General features: G+C 52.5%; 1 protein-coding gene across 1 annotated transcript; it reads left to right on the top strand.

The window, feature by feature from the left end:
- The first annotated feature begins 177 nt into the window (after window positions 1-177).
- TBCB (tubulin folding cofactor B) lies at window positions 178-9686 on the top strand. The gene is made up of 6 exons (XM_085564663.1): window positions 178-538; window positions 3293-3436; window positions 3520-3616; window positions 6065-6256; window positions 7380-7452; window positions 9456-9686. The coding sequence occupies exons 1-6, from the start codon at window positions 425-427 to the stop codon at window positions 9571-9573; spliced, it is 738 nt and encodes a 245-aa protein (XP_085420789.1). The 5' UTR covers window positions 178-424; the 3' UTR covers window positions 9574-9686.
- Window positions 9687-15175: the final 5489 nt, after the last annotated feature.

A 15175-nucleotide genomic window follows, 5' to 3' on the forward strand; every position in this document is an offset into this window, starting at 1 on the left:
CGCCCCACTCGCCTTCTTATTGGCTAATCCCTTTTCACCCCTCCCTTTCTCTCTTCCTATTGGCCAACCGCCATTTTCCCCACCTTTTCTGCGCCTATTTGTAGTTTTCTCTCCGTCCCGCCTTTCCTCGCTGGCTATTGGTCGGTTTTTAACACGTGACGCCATCCCGCGGCTCCGATTGGCCGCTCCCTCAGCGGTGGCGGCCCGTGAAGGTTCCAGAAGCGGCTCCGGTTCGGGCGGGCCCGGAGCCGTTCGAGGCTCCCGGTTCGGAGTCCCGGGGAGGATCCCGGAGAGGCTCCCGGGGAGCTGCCGGGAGGAGCCCGGCCGTGCCCGGCGCTGCCGGTGCGGTTCCGGTGCGGTTCCGGTGCGGTTCCGGTGCGGCGGAACCGGCGGGGCCCGGGCGGGCCCGGGCGGTACCGGGGCCATGAACGGCGGCGGGGCCGGGCCGGGCCCGGTGTGGCTGGCGGTGAGCAGCTCGCTGAACGCCTTCCGCGCCTGCAAGCGCTTCTCGCCCGCGCTCACCATCGCCGAGCTCAAGGTAGAGGGGCGGCAACCGGGAATGGAGAGCGGGGATGGGGGAACGGGATAGTGGGAGAACGGGATAATGGGAGAACGGGGATACGGGAATGGGATAATGGGAGAAGGGGATAATGGGATAACGGGGATGGGAATGGGCTGGGGTAACGGGAGTGGGAACGGGATAACGGGATAACGGGGATGGGAATGGGGACCGGGGATGGGGGAACGGGATAATGGGAGAACGGGATAATGGGAGAACGGGGATACGGGAATGGGATAATGGGAGAACGGGATAATGGGATAATGGGAATGGGAATGGGCTGGGATAACGGGAGTGGGAACGGGATAATGGGATAACGGGGATACGGGAATGGGATAATGGGAGAACGGGAATGGGAATGGGCTGGGGTAACGAGAGTGGGAACGGGATAATGGGATAACGGGAATGGGGATGGGAGAACGGGGATGGGGGAATGGGATAATGGGAGAACGGGAATGGGAACGGGCTGGGGTAACGGGAATGGGAATGGGAGAACGGGGATGGGGGAACGGGATAATGGGAGAACGGGATAATGGGATAACGGGGATGGGAATGGGAGAATGGGGATGGGGGAATGGGATAATGGGAGAACGGGAGTGGGAACGGGATAATGGGATAACGGGAATGGGAATGGGGACCGGGGATGGGGGAACGGGATAGTGGGAGAACGGGATAATGGGAGAACGGGGATGGGAATGGGCTGGGATAATGGGAGAACGGGATAATGGGATAACGGGGATGGGAATGGGCTGGGATAACGGGAGTGGGAACGGGATAATGGGATAACGGGAGTGGGAGAACGGGGATGAGGGAATGGGAGCGGGAGAACGGGATAATGGGATAACGGGAATGGGAATGGGAACGGGAGAACGGGGATGGGAGAACGGGATAATGGGATAACGGGAATGGGAATGGGCTGGGATAATGGGAGCGGGATAACGGGATAGTGGGGTAATGGGATAACGGGATTGGGAATGGGCTGGGATAACTGGAGCGGGATAATGGGATAACGGGAATGGGAATGGGCTGGGATAATGGGAGTGGGAACGGGATAGTGGGATAACGGGAATGGGAATGGGGACCAGGGATGGGGTAACGGGAGTGGGAACGGGATAATGGGATAACGGGAATGGGAATGGGGACCGGGGATGGGGGAACGGGAGCGGGAGAACGGGATAATGGGATAACGGGAACCGGGAATGGGCTGGGGTAATGGGAGCGGGATAACGGGATAGTGGGATAACGGGGATGGGAATGGGCTGGGATAATGGGAGTGGGATAACGGGATAGTGGGATAACGGGGATGGGAATGGGCTGGGGTAACGGGAGCGGGATAACGGGAACGGGAATGGGGTATTGGGATAATGGGAATGGGATAACGGGGGTGGGAACGGGATAATGGGATAACGGCGGTGGGAATGGGAGAACGGGGATGGGGGAACGGGATAGTGGGAGAATGGGAATGGGAATGGGATAACGGGGGTGGGAACGGGATAATGGGATAACGGGAACCGGGATGGGATAAGGGCTGGGGTAACGGGAGCAGGATAATGGGAACTGGACCGGGATAATGGGATAACGGGAATGGGAGAACGGGAGTGGGAGCGGGATAATGGGAACGGGAATGGGAATGGGCTGGGATAATGGGAATTGGACCGGGACAAAGGAACTGGGACAGTGGGAATGGGACCGGGATAATGGGAATGGGATAATGGGATAATGGGAATAGGATGGGGAGAACGGGAATGGGATGCGGAGAATGGGAATGAAAACAGAACCGGGACAGTGGGAATGGGATCAGGATAATGGGAACGGGACCAGGATAATGGGAATGGGAATGGGCTGGGATAGTGGGAATTGGACCGGGATAAGGGAACCGGGACAGTGGGAATGGGACCAGGATAACAGGAACAGGACCAGGATAATGGGATAATGGGAATGGGATGGACTGGGATAAGGGGACTGGGATAATGGGAATGGGATGGGGAGAATGGGAATGGGGCTGGGATAACGGGAATGGGACCGGGATAACGGGAATGGGACCAGGAACGGGCTGGGATAACGGGAACGGGACCAGGAACGGGCTGGGATAACGGGAACAGGGATGGGGAGGATGGGAACCAGACCAGGATAACGGGAATGGAATGGGGAGAATGAGTCCCCAGTGTCCCCAGTGCCACTCCCAGTGTCCCCAGTGTCCCCAGTGCCACTCCCAGTGTCCCCAGTGTCCCCAGTGACATTCCCAATGTCCTCAGTGCCACTCCCGAAGCCACTCCCAATGTCCCCTGTGCCATCCCACAGTGTCCCCAGTGCCACCCCCAGTGTCCCCAGTGCCACTCCCAGTGTCCCCATTGTCCACGGTGACATTCCCAATGTCCCCACTGTTCCCAGTACCACCCCCAGTGTCCCCAGTGCCATCCCCGGTGTCCCCAGTGCCACTCCTGGTGTCCCCAATGCCACTCCCAGTGTCCCCAGTGTCCCCAGTGTCCCCAGTGTCCCCATTCCCTGTCCCCAGTGCAAACTGGAGCTGCTGGTGGCTCCCCCATGTCCTGCATGGAGCTGGAGCTCTTTGGCGCCGAGGACGAGCCCTTGGGGACACTGCCCTGGGAATGTCCCAGTGCCACTCCCAGTGTCCCCAATGCCACTCCCAGTGTCCCCAGTGTCCCCAGTGCCACTCCCAGTGTCCCCAGTGCCACTCCCAGTGTCCCCAGTGTCCCCAATGTCCCCTCCCAGTGCAAACTGGAGCTGGTGGTGGGCTCCCCGGCCTCCTGCATGGAGCTGGAGCTGTTCGGCGCCGAGGACGAGCCCTTGGGGACGCTGGACTGTGACGAGGCCCTGCTGGGCTCCTACCCCGTCACCGACGGCTGCCGCGTGCACGTGGGTGTCCCCAACGTCCCCTCCCCGTGTCCCCAGGGTGGCGGCGGCCCCGCTGAGGGACGGTGCCACCCCCCCGGCCGCAGGTGACCGACCGGAGCGGGGCTCGGGCCGGGCAGTTCGAGGACGTGACGCAGGTGGCCAAGTACGAGATGGCCGAGAGCGATTACGACAAGAGGACAGGTGGCCCTGGGGACAGCGGGGACAGCGGGGGGGTTGGGGACATCGGGGGGGGTTGGGGACATTGGGGGGTTTGGGGGGTTTGGGGACATTGGGGACATTGGGGGGGTTGGGGACATTGGGGGGGGTTGGGGACATTGGGGGGGTTGGGGGGTTTGGGGACATTGGGGACATTGGGGGGTTTGGGGACATTGGGGGGGGTTGGGGACATTGGGGGGTTTGGGGACATCGGGGGGGTTGGGGACATTGGGGGGGGTTGGGGACATTGGGGGGTTTGGGGACATTGGGGGGGTTTGGGGACATTGGGGGGGTTGGGGACATTGGGGACATTGGGGGGTTTGAGGATATTGGGGGAGTTGGGGACATTTGGGACACTGAGGGGTTTGGGGACATTGGGGGGGTTGGGGACATTTGGGACACTGAGGGGTTTGGGGACATTGGGGGGGTTGGGGACATTGGGGGGTTTGGGGGGTTTGGGGACATTGGGGACAGCGGGGACATTGGGGGGTTTGGGGACATTGAGGGGATTGGGGATATTGGGAACATTGGAGGGTTTGGGGACATTGTGGAGGGTTGGGGACATTGGGGACACTGAGGAGTTTGGGGACATTGGGGACATTGAGGGTTTGGGGACATTGGGGGGTTTGGGGACATTGGGGACATTGAGGGATTGGGGACATTGGAGATATTGGGGACATCGGGGGGTTTGGGGACATTGGGGACACTGAGGGTTTGGGGATATTGGGGACATCGGGGGGTTTGGGGACATCGGGGGGTTTGGGGACATTGGGGACATCAAGAGACATTGAGGGGGTTGGGGGCACTGGGGACATCGGGGGGTTTGGGGACATTGGGGACATCAAGAGACATTGAGGGGGTTGGGGACATTGGGGGGTCGGGGACATTGGGGGGCTTGGGGACATTGGGGGGGTTGGGGACACTGGGGATATTGGGGACATTGGGGACATTGAGGGGGTTGGGGACATTGGGGGGTCGGGGACATTGGGGACATTGAGGTTTTGGTGACACTGGGGACTGGGGACATTGAGGAGTTGGGGACGTGAGGGGACATTTAAGGGGTTGGGGACATTGAGGACATTGAGGGGTTTGGGACACTGGTGGGCGTTGGGGACATTGGGGCTGTTGGGGACATTGGGGACATGAAGGGGTTGGGGACATCAGGAGACATTGAGGGGTTTGGGGACATTGGGGGGGTTTGGGGACATTGGGGGGGTTGGGGACATGAAGGGGTTGGGGACATGAAGGGGTTGGGGACATCAGGAGACATTGGGGGGTTTGGGGACATTGGGGGGTTGGGGACATGAAGGGGTTGGGGACACTGGGGGATTGGGGATGTTGGGGAAGGGGAACAGGAACAGGATCAGGAGTGGCACCAGCGTGTCCCTGTCCCCAAAGTGTCACCCCCGGTGTCCCCTGGATGTCCCCACGGAGTCCCTGCGCTCCTGGGACTGCTGGGACTGGGAACGGGAGCAGGAACAGGAACAGGAATGGGAACGGGAATGGGAACGGGAATGGGAACGGGAGTGGGAATGGGAACGGGAGTGGGAATGGGAACGGGAGCGTGAACGGAACGGGAATGGAAACGGGAGTGGCACCAGCGTGTCCCTGTCCCCAAAGTGCCACCCCCGGTGTCCCCCAGTGTCCCCATGGAGTCCCTGCGCTCCTGGGACTGCTGGGACCGGGAACAGGAACAGGAACAAGAATAAAAATGGGAGCAGGACTGGGAATGGGAACGGGAATGGGAACGGGAATAGGAACAGGACCAAGGTGTCCGTGTCCCCAAAGTGCCACCCCTGGTGTTCTCCGGTGTCCCCATGGAGTCCCTGCGCTCCTGGGGCTGCTGGGACTGGGAACGGGATGGGGACCGGGAATAGGATCAGGAATGGGAACGGGAATGGGAGCAGGACTGGGAATGGGAACGGGAACGTGAACAGAATGGGAACGGGAATGGGAACGGGAGTGGGACTGGGAACGGGAACGTGAACAGAAGGGGAACGGGAACGTGAACGGAATGGGAACGGGAACGGGAACAGGAGTGGCACCAGCGTGTCCCTGTCCCCAAAGTGCCACCCCCGGTGTCCCCTGATGTCCCCACGGAGTCCCTGCGCTCCTGGGGCTGCTGGGACCGGGAATGGGAGCAGGAACGGGAATCGGATCAGGAATGGGAACGGGAATGGGAACGGGAACGGGAACGTGAACGGAATGGGAACGGGAATAGGAACGGGACCAAGGTGTCCCTGTCCCCAAAGTGCCACCCCCGGTGTCCCCCGGTGTCCCCTAGAGTCGATGCGCTCGTTCCTGCGGCAGCGCTCGTGGGGCCGCTGGGACCGGGAGCGGGACCGGGAATGGGAACGGGAACGGGACCGGGAATGGGACCAAGGTGTCCCTGTCCCCAAGTGCCACCCCCGGTGTCCCCCGGTGTCCCCACAGAGTCGATGCGCTCGTTCCTGCGGCAGCGCTCGTGGGGCCGCTGGGACCGGGAGCGGGAGGCGCAGCGGCAGCGGGAGCGGGAGCAGCGGCGGGCGCAGGAGGCGGCGGCGGCGGCGGCGCTCCCGCTCGGCGCCCGCTGCGAGGTGCGAGTGCCCGGCCAGCCCTGCCGGAGGGGCACCATCGCCTTCGTGGGTGCGTGTGCCCGCCGTGCCGCCTCGGTGCCACCTCGGTGTCACCTCCTGTCCCTTCTTTATCCCCCCGATGTCCCCTCTGTGTTCCCTTTGTTGTCTCTTTGTCCCATCTGTGTCCCCTCAATGTCCCATCAATGTCCCATCAATTTGTCCTCTCCAGGACCCCCCAAAATCCCCCCCAAAACACATCCAGGACCCCTCGAAACACCCCAAAACCCTCCCGAAACCACTCTAGAACCTGCCAAAATACCCCAAAAACACCCAAAAATCTCCCCAAACCCCTCCAGGAGCCCCCAAAATCCCCCCAAAACACATCCAGGACCCCTCAAAAGACCCCTAAACCCCCCAAAACCACCCTAGGACCCGCCAAAATACCCCGAAAACACCCAAAAATCCCCCCAAACCCCTCCAGGACCCCCCAAAATCCCCCCAAACCCCTCCAGGACCCCCCAAAACACATCCAGGACCCTTCAAAACACCCCAAAACCCCCCCAAAACCACTCTAGGACCTGCCAAAATACCCCGAAAACACCAAAAATCTCCCCAAACCCCTCCAGGACCCCTCAAAACCCCCCAAAACTCCCCCAAAATCTCCCCAAACCCCTCCAGGACCCCTCCAAACACCCCAAAATCCTCCTAAAACCCCTCCACGACCCCTTCAGGACCCCCCCAAAATGCCCCAAAATCCCCCCAAACCCCTCCAGGACCCCTCAAAACACCCCAAAATCTCTCCAAACCCCTCCAAGACCCCCCTCAAACCCCTCCAGGACCCCCCAAAACCCCCCCAAACTCCTCCAGGAGCCCCAAAACACTCCAAAAGCCCCCCACACCCCTCCAGGACCCCCCAAAATCCCCCCAAATCCCTCCAGGACCCCTCAAAACCCCCCAAAACTCCCCCAAAACCCCTCCAGGACCCCCCCAAAACTCCCCCAAAATCCCCCCAAATCCCTCCAGGACCCCCCCAGGACCCCCCCAAACCCCTCCAGGACCCCCCAAAATCCCCCCAAACCCCTCCAGGACCCCCCAAAATCCCCCCAAACCCCTCCAGGACCCCCCAAAATCCCCTCCAAACCCCTCCAGGACCCCCCCAAGCCGCCCCCTTGGTGCTTTTTTTGCCCCCCAAGGTGAGACCGATTTCAAGCCGGGATTTTGGGTGGGGGTCCGCTACGACGAGCCACTGGGCAAGCACGATGGCAGGTGAGGGGGGCTTGGGGGGTCCTGGAGGGATTTTGGGGGGTCCTGGAGGGGTTTTGGGGGTCCTGGAGGGATTTTGGAGGGTCCTTGAGGGGTTTTAGGGGGAGTTTGGGGGTTCCTGGAGGGATTTTGGGGGGTCCTGGAGGGGTTTTAGGGGGATTTTGGGAAGTTTTGAGGGGTTCTGGAAGGGCTTGGGGGGATTTTTGGGGTCCTGGAGGGGTTTGGGGGGATTTTGGGGGGTCCTGGAGGGATTTTTGGGGGGTCCTGGAGGGATTTTTGGGGGGTCCTGGAGGGATTTTTGGGGGGTCCTGGAGGGGGTTTGGGGGTGTCCTAGATTCTCTCCTTATCTCCCCCTTATCTCTCCCCAAATTTCTTATCTGTCTCCCTTATCTCTCATCCCTTATATCCCCCAAATCTCTAATCTCTCATCTTTCGTCTCTGATCTCTTATCTCAGTCTCTTATCTCTCATCTCTTATATCTTATCTCCCCTAAATCTCTCATATCTTATCTCTCATCTCTTATCTCCCCTTTTATCTCTTATCTCTCCTCATTTCTTGTCTCTCTCTCATTTATTATCTCCCCTTCTCTCTCATCTCTCATCTCTCTCTTATCTCCCCAAATCTCTTATCTCATCTCTAATCTCCCCTTATCTCTTATCTCTCTCTTATCTCTTATTTCTTATCTCTCATCTCCCCAAATCCCTTATCTCTCTCCCTTATCTCTCTCCCTTATCTCTCATCTCTTATCTCCCCTCTCTTATCTCCCCTTATCTCTCATCTCTTATCTTTCCTTATTTATTATATCTCTCTCATCTCTTATCTCTCTCTTATCTCCCCTTATCTCTAATCTCCCCAAATCCCTTCTATCTTATCTCTCATCTCTCTCTTATCTCTCATCTCTTATCTCTCATCCCTCATCTCTTATCTCCCCCAATCTCTCATCCCTTATCTCTTCTCTCTTATCTCTCCAAATCCCTTCTCTCTCTCTCTTATATCTCATCTCTTATCTCTCTCTTATCTCCCCTTATCTCTTATCTCTTATCTCTTATCCTTTACCTCTCATGCCTTATCTCTCATCTCTCATCCCTTATCTCCCCAAATCCCTCATCTCTTCTCTCTCATCCCTTATCTCCCCTTATCCCTCTTATCTCTTATCTCCCCAAATCCCAAATCCCTTATCTCTTCCCTCTCTTATCTCCCCATATCTCTCATCCCTTATCTCCCCAAATCCCAAATCTCTTATCTCTCTTATCTCCCCTTATCTCTCATCTTTCCTCTCTTATCTCCCCTTATCTCTCTCACCCTTATCTCCCCAAATCCCAAATCTCTTATCTCTCTTATCTCCCCTTATCTCTCATCTCTCGTCCCTTATCTCCCCAAATCCCTCATCTCTTCTCTCTTATCCCTTATCTCCCCTTATCCCTCTTATCCCTTATCTCCCCAAATCCCAAATCCCAAATCCCTTATCTCCCCAAATCCCAAATCCCTTATCTCTCTTATCTCCCCTTATCTCTCATCTTTCTTCTCTTATCCCTTATCTCTCTCATCCCTTATCTCCCCAAATCCCAAATCCCTTATCTCCCCAAATCCCAAATCCCTTATCTCTTATCTATTCTCTCTCTTATCTCCCCAAATCCCAAATCCCTTATCCCAAATCCCAAATCCCTTATCTCTTATCTCTTCTCTCTCTTATCTCCCCAAATCCCAAATCCCTTATCCCAAATCCCAAATCCCTTATCTCTTACCTCTTATCTCTCTTATCTCCCCAAATCCCAAATCCCTTATCCCAAATCCCTTATCTCCCCAAATCCCAAATCCCTTATCCCTTATCTCTTATCTCCCCAAATCCCAAATCCCAAATCCCAAATCCCTTATCTCCCCAAATCCAAATCCCAAATCCCAAATCCCAATCCCAATTCCCAAATCCCAATCCCAAATCCCAAATCCCAAATCCCAAATCCCAATCCCAATCCCTTATCTCTTACCCCTTATCTCTTATCTCCCAGCGTGGGCGGGCGCCGTTACTTCGAGTGTGCCCCGAACTTCGGCGCCTTCGTGAAGCCGCAGAGCGTCCGGCCCGGCGACTTCCCGCCGGAGAGCGACGGCCTGGAGCAGGAGCTGTGAGGGCCCCGAGTCCCGGAATTCCCAAAATTCCCAAAAAACTGTCTCCCCGGAATCCCCGGCCTCGCCGCGGCTTTTCCCGCTTTTTTTGGGGGAACAAAGCGCCCGAAATTCGCCGTTCTCGCCTCGTTTTTCTGGCAGGGGAAGTGACCCGAAATTCCCTCCAGGATCCCCAAAATTCCCTCCAAGATTCCTGAAATTCCCAAAATTCCCTCCAGGATTCCCAAAATTCCCTCCAGGATTCCTGAAATTCCCAAAATTCCCTCCAGGATCCCCAAAATACCCTCCAAGATTCCTGAAATTCCCAAAATTCCCTCCAGGATCCCCAAAATTCCCGCAGGGATTCCTGAAATTCCCAAAATTCCCTCCAGGATCCCCAAAATTCCCGCAGGGATTCCCAAAACTCTCCAAGATCCCAAAATGATCCCAAAATTCCTCCCGGGATCCCAAAATGATCCCAAAATTCCTCCCGGAATCCCAAAATGATCTCAAAATTCCCTCCAGGATTCCCAAAATACCCGAAATTCCCTCCAGGATCCCCAAAATACCCCAAATTCCCTCTAGGATTCCCAAAATTCTCTCCAAGATCCCAAAATGACCCCAAAATTCTCTCCAAGATCCCAAAATGATCCCAAAATTCCTCCCGGGATCCCAAAATGATCCCAAAATTCCTCCCAGGATCCCAAAATGATCCCAAAATTCCCTTCAGGATTCCCAAAATTCCCTCCAAGATCCCAAAATGATCCCAAAATTCCTCCCAGGATCCCAAAACAATCCCAAAAATTCCCTCCAGGATTCCCAAAATGCCCAGAATTCCCTCCAGGATTCCCAAAATTCTCTCCAAGATCACAAAATGATCCCAAAATTCCTCCCGGGATCCCAAAATGATCTCAAAATTCCCTCCAGGATTCCCAAAATACCCAAAATTCCCTCCAGGATTCCCAAAATTCCCACAGGGATTCCCAAAATACCCAAAATTTCTCCCCAGGATCCCAAAATTCCCTCCAAGATCCCAAAATGATCCCAGAATTCCTCCCGGGATGCAAAAAATTCCCTCCAGGGTCCCAAAATGATCCCAAAATTCCTCCCAGGATTCCCGAAATGATCCCAAAATTCCCTCCTGGGTTCCCAAAATTCTTCCAGGATCCCAGAAATTCCCAAAATTATCCCGGGATTCCCGAAATTCCCGGAATCCCCGGCCTCGCCGCGGCTTTTCCCGCTTTTTTTGGGGGGAACAAAGCGCCCGAAATTCGCCGTTCTCGCCTCGTTTTTCTGGCAGGGGAAATGACCCGAAATTCCCTCCAGGATCCCCAAAATTCCCGCAGGGATTCCCAAAATTCCCGCAGGGATTCCCAAAATTCCCTCCAAGATTCCTGAAATTCCCAAAATTCCCTCCAGGATCCCCAAAATTCCCGCAGGGATTCCCAAAATTCCCTCCAAGATTCCTGAAATTCCCAAAATTCCCTACAGGATCCCCAAAATTCCCTCCAAGATCCCAAAATGATCCCAAAATTCCTCCCGGGATCCCAAAATGATCCCAAAATTCCTCCCAGGATCCCAAAATGATCTCAAAATTCCCTCCAGGATTCCCAAAATACCCGAAATTCCCTCCAGGATCCCCAAAATTCCCTCCAGGATTCCCAAAATGCCCAAAATTCCCTCCAGGATTCCCAAAATTCTCTCCAAGATCCCAAAAGGATCCCAAAATTCCTCCCAAGATCCCAAAATGATCCCAAAATTCCTCCTGGGATCCCAAAATGATCTCAAAATTCCCTCCAGGGTTCCCAAATTCCCAAAATTCCTTCCAGGATTCCCAAAATTCCTCCCAGGATCCCAAAATGATCCCAAAATTCCCTCCAGGATTCCCAAAATACCCGAAATTCCCTCTAGGATCCCCAAAATTCCCTCCAGGATTCCCAAAATGCCCAAAATTCCTTCCAGGATTCCCAAAATTCTCTCCAAGATCCCAAAAGGATCCCAAAATTCCTCCCAGGATCCCAAAATTATCCCAAAATTCCTCCCGGGATCCCAAAATGATCCCAAAATTCCCTTCAGGATTCCCAAAATTCCCTCCAAGATCCCAAAATGATCCCAAAATTCCTCCCAGGATCCCAAAACAATCCCAAAAATTCCCTCCAGGATTCCCAAAATGCCCAAAATTCCCTCCAGGATTCCCAAAATTCTCTCCAAGATCACAAAATGATCCCAAAATTCCTCCCGGGATCCCAAAATGATCTCAAAATTCCCTCCAGGATTCCCAAAATACCCAAAATTCCCTCTAGGATCCCCAAAATTCCCTCCAGGATTCCCAAAATGCCCAAAATTCCTTCCAGGATTCCCAAAATTCTCTCCAAGATCCCAAAAGGATCCCAAAATTCCTCCCAGGATCCCAAAATTATCCCAAAATTCCTCCCGGGATCCCAAAATGATCCCAAAATTCCCTCCAGGATTCCCAAAATTCTCTCCAAGATCCCAAAATGATCCCAAAATTCCTCCCAGGATCCCAAAATGATCTCAAAATTCCTCCTGGGATCCCAAAATGCCCAAAATTCCCTCCAGGATTCCCAAAATTCCCTCCAGGATTCCCAAAATTCCCAACATTTCTCTCCAGGATCCCAAAATTCCCTCCAAGATCCCAAAATGATCCCAAAATTCCCCCCAGGATTCCCGAAATTCCCAAAATGATCCCAAAATTCCTGCAGGGATTCCCAAAATTTCTTCAGGATCCCAAAATTCTCTCCAAGATCCCAAAATTATCCCAAAATTCCCTCCAGGATTCCCAAAATACCCCAAATTCCCTCCAGGATTCCCAAAATTCCCACAGGGATTCCCGAAATTCCCAAAATTTCTCCCCAGGATCCCAAAATTCCCTCCAAGATCCCAAAATGATCCCAAAATTCCTCCAGGGATTCCCAAAATTCCACCCAGGATTCCCAAAATGATCCCAAAATTCCTGCAGGGATTCCCAAAATTTCTTCAGGATCCCAAAATTCCCTCCAGGATCCCAAAATGATCCCAAAAATTCCCTCCAGGAATTCCCAAAATTCCTCATGGGATTCCCAAAATTCCTCATGGGATTCCCAAAATTCCCTCCAAGATCCCAAAATGATCCCAAAATTCCCAAAATGGACCCAAAATTCCCCCCAAGATTCCCAAAATTTCTTCAGGATCCCAAAATTCCTGCAGGGATTCCCAAAATTCCTCCCAGGATCCCAAAATGATCCCAAAATTCCTCCCAGGATTCCCAAAATGATCCCAAAATTCCCTTCAGAATCCCAAAATTCCTCCCAAAATTCCCCCTAAGATTCCCAAAATTCCTACTAGGATTCCAAAATTCCTCCCAAAAATCCTCCCAAGATCCCAAAATTCTCCCAAAATTCCTCCAGAATCCCAAATTTCCTCCCAAAATTTCTCCTGGCTCCCCGAAATTCCCCAAATTCGCTCAGGATTCCCAAAATTCCTTCCAGCATCCCAAAATGATCCCAAAATTCCCCTCAGAATCCCAAAATTCCTCCAGGATCCCAAAATTCCTCCAGGATCCCAAAATTCCTCCCAGGATCCCAAAATTTTCCCAAAATCTCCCTCAGAATCCCAAAATTCCTCCCAAAATTCCCCGCAAGATTCCCAAAATTCCTCCCAAGGACCCAAAATTTTCCCAAAATTCCTCCTGGATCCCCAAAATTCCCTCAGGATTCCCAAAATTCCTCCCAGGATCCCAAAATTTTCCCAAAATTCCCCCTAAGATTCCCAAAATTCCGCCTGGGATTCCCAAAATTCCTCCCGAGATTCCCAAAATGATCCCAAAATTCCTCCTGGATCCCCGAAATTCCCAAAATTCCTCCCGGAATTCTCGTCCCTGCCCCGCGTTGGGCGCCCAGAGTGGGCGTGGCCTCGCCGTGGACCAATCAGAGCGCTCCTGAAGGGGGCTGGCCAATCACGAGCCGGCCCCGCCCCAAAAAGGCGCCAAAAGGTGAAAAATTCGGAATTTTGGGGAGAACGGCGCCGGCCAATCAGAGCGCAGGGATCCGGGGGAGGGGCGGGGCCGCGGTGATTGACGGGCGGCTCGGCCAATGGGGTGGCAGGGGAGGGGCTGAGGGGCGGGGCTTTGGTGGGGATGGGTTCATGAATATTAATGAGGGTGGGGAGGGCCCCAATTAAATCTCAATTAATTCCCAATTAATCCCAGTTAAATCCCAGTTTAATTCCAATTAATCCCAGTTCGATCCCAATTAATCCCAGTTCGATCCCAATTAAATCCCAGTTTAATTCCAATTAATTCCCAGTTTGATCCCAATTAAATCCCAGTTCGATCCCAATTAAATCCCAGTCCGATCCCAATTAAATCCTAATTAAATCCCAGTTCGATCCCAATTAAATCCCAGTTTGATCCAAATTAAATCCCAGTTTAATTCTAATTAAATCCGAATGAAATCCCAGTTTGATCCCAATTAAATGCGAATAAAATCCCAGTTTGGTCCCAATTAAATCCCAATTAAATCCCAGTTTAATTCGAATTAAATCTCCATTTTTTTCTAATTAAATCCCAGCTCGATCCCAATTAATTCCCAATTAATCCCAGTTAAATCCCAGTTTAATTCCAATTAAATCCCAGTTCCATCCCAATTAAATCCCAGTTTGATCCTAATTAAATCCCAGTGCAATCCTAATTAAATCCCAGTCCAATCCAAATTAAATCCCAGTTTGATCCAAATTAAATCCCAGTTTAATTCTAATTAAATCCGAATGAAATCCCAGTTTGATCCCAATTAAATGCGAATAAAATCCCAGTTTGGTCTCAATTAAATCCCAATTAAATCCCAGTTTAATTCTAATTAAATCTCCATTTTTTTCTAATTAAATCCCAGCTCGATCCCAATTAATTCCCAATTAAATCCCAGTTTAATTTTAATTAAATCCCAGTTCAATCCTAATTAAATCCCAGTTCGATCCAAATTAAATCCCAGTTTAATTCTAATTAAATCTGAATTAAATCCCAGTTTGATCCCAATTAAATGCGAATAAAATCCCAGTTTGGTCCCAATTAAATCCCAGTTTAATTCTAATTAAATCTCCATTTTTTTCTAATTAAATCCCAGTTTAATTCTAATTAAATCCCAGCTCGATCCCAATTAATTCCCAATTAATCCCAGTTAAATCCCAGTTTAATTCCAATTAAATCCCAGTTCCATCCCAATTAAATCCCAGTTTGATCCTAATTAAATCCCAGTTCGATCCCAATTAAATCCCAGTTTAATTCTAATTAAATCCAAATTAAATCCCAGCTTGATCCCAATTAAATGTGAATAAAATCCCAGTTTGGTCCCAATTAAATCCCAATTAAATCCCAGTTTAATTCTAATTAAATCTCCATTTTTTTCTAATTAAATCCCAGTTTAATTCTAATTAAATCCCAGTCCAATCCAAATTAAATCCCAGTTTGATCCTAATTAAATCCCAGTTCAATCCTAATTAAATCCCAGTCCAATCCAAATTAAATCCCAGTTTGATCCAAATTAAATCCCAGTTTAATTCTAATTAAATCAGAATGAAATCCCAGTTTGATCCCAATTAAATGTGAATAAAATCCCACTTTGATCCCAATTAA

The sequence above is a fragment of the Lonchura striata genome, chromosome 34 (genome assembly GCF_050655825.1).
Source record: "Lonchura striata isolate lonStrDom1 chromosome 34, ASM5065582v1, whole genome shotgun sequence".
NCBI lineage: Eukaryota > Metazoa > Chordata > Aves > Passeriformes > Estrildidae > Lonchura > Lonchura striata.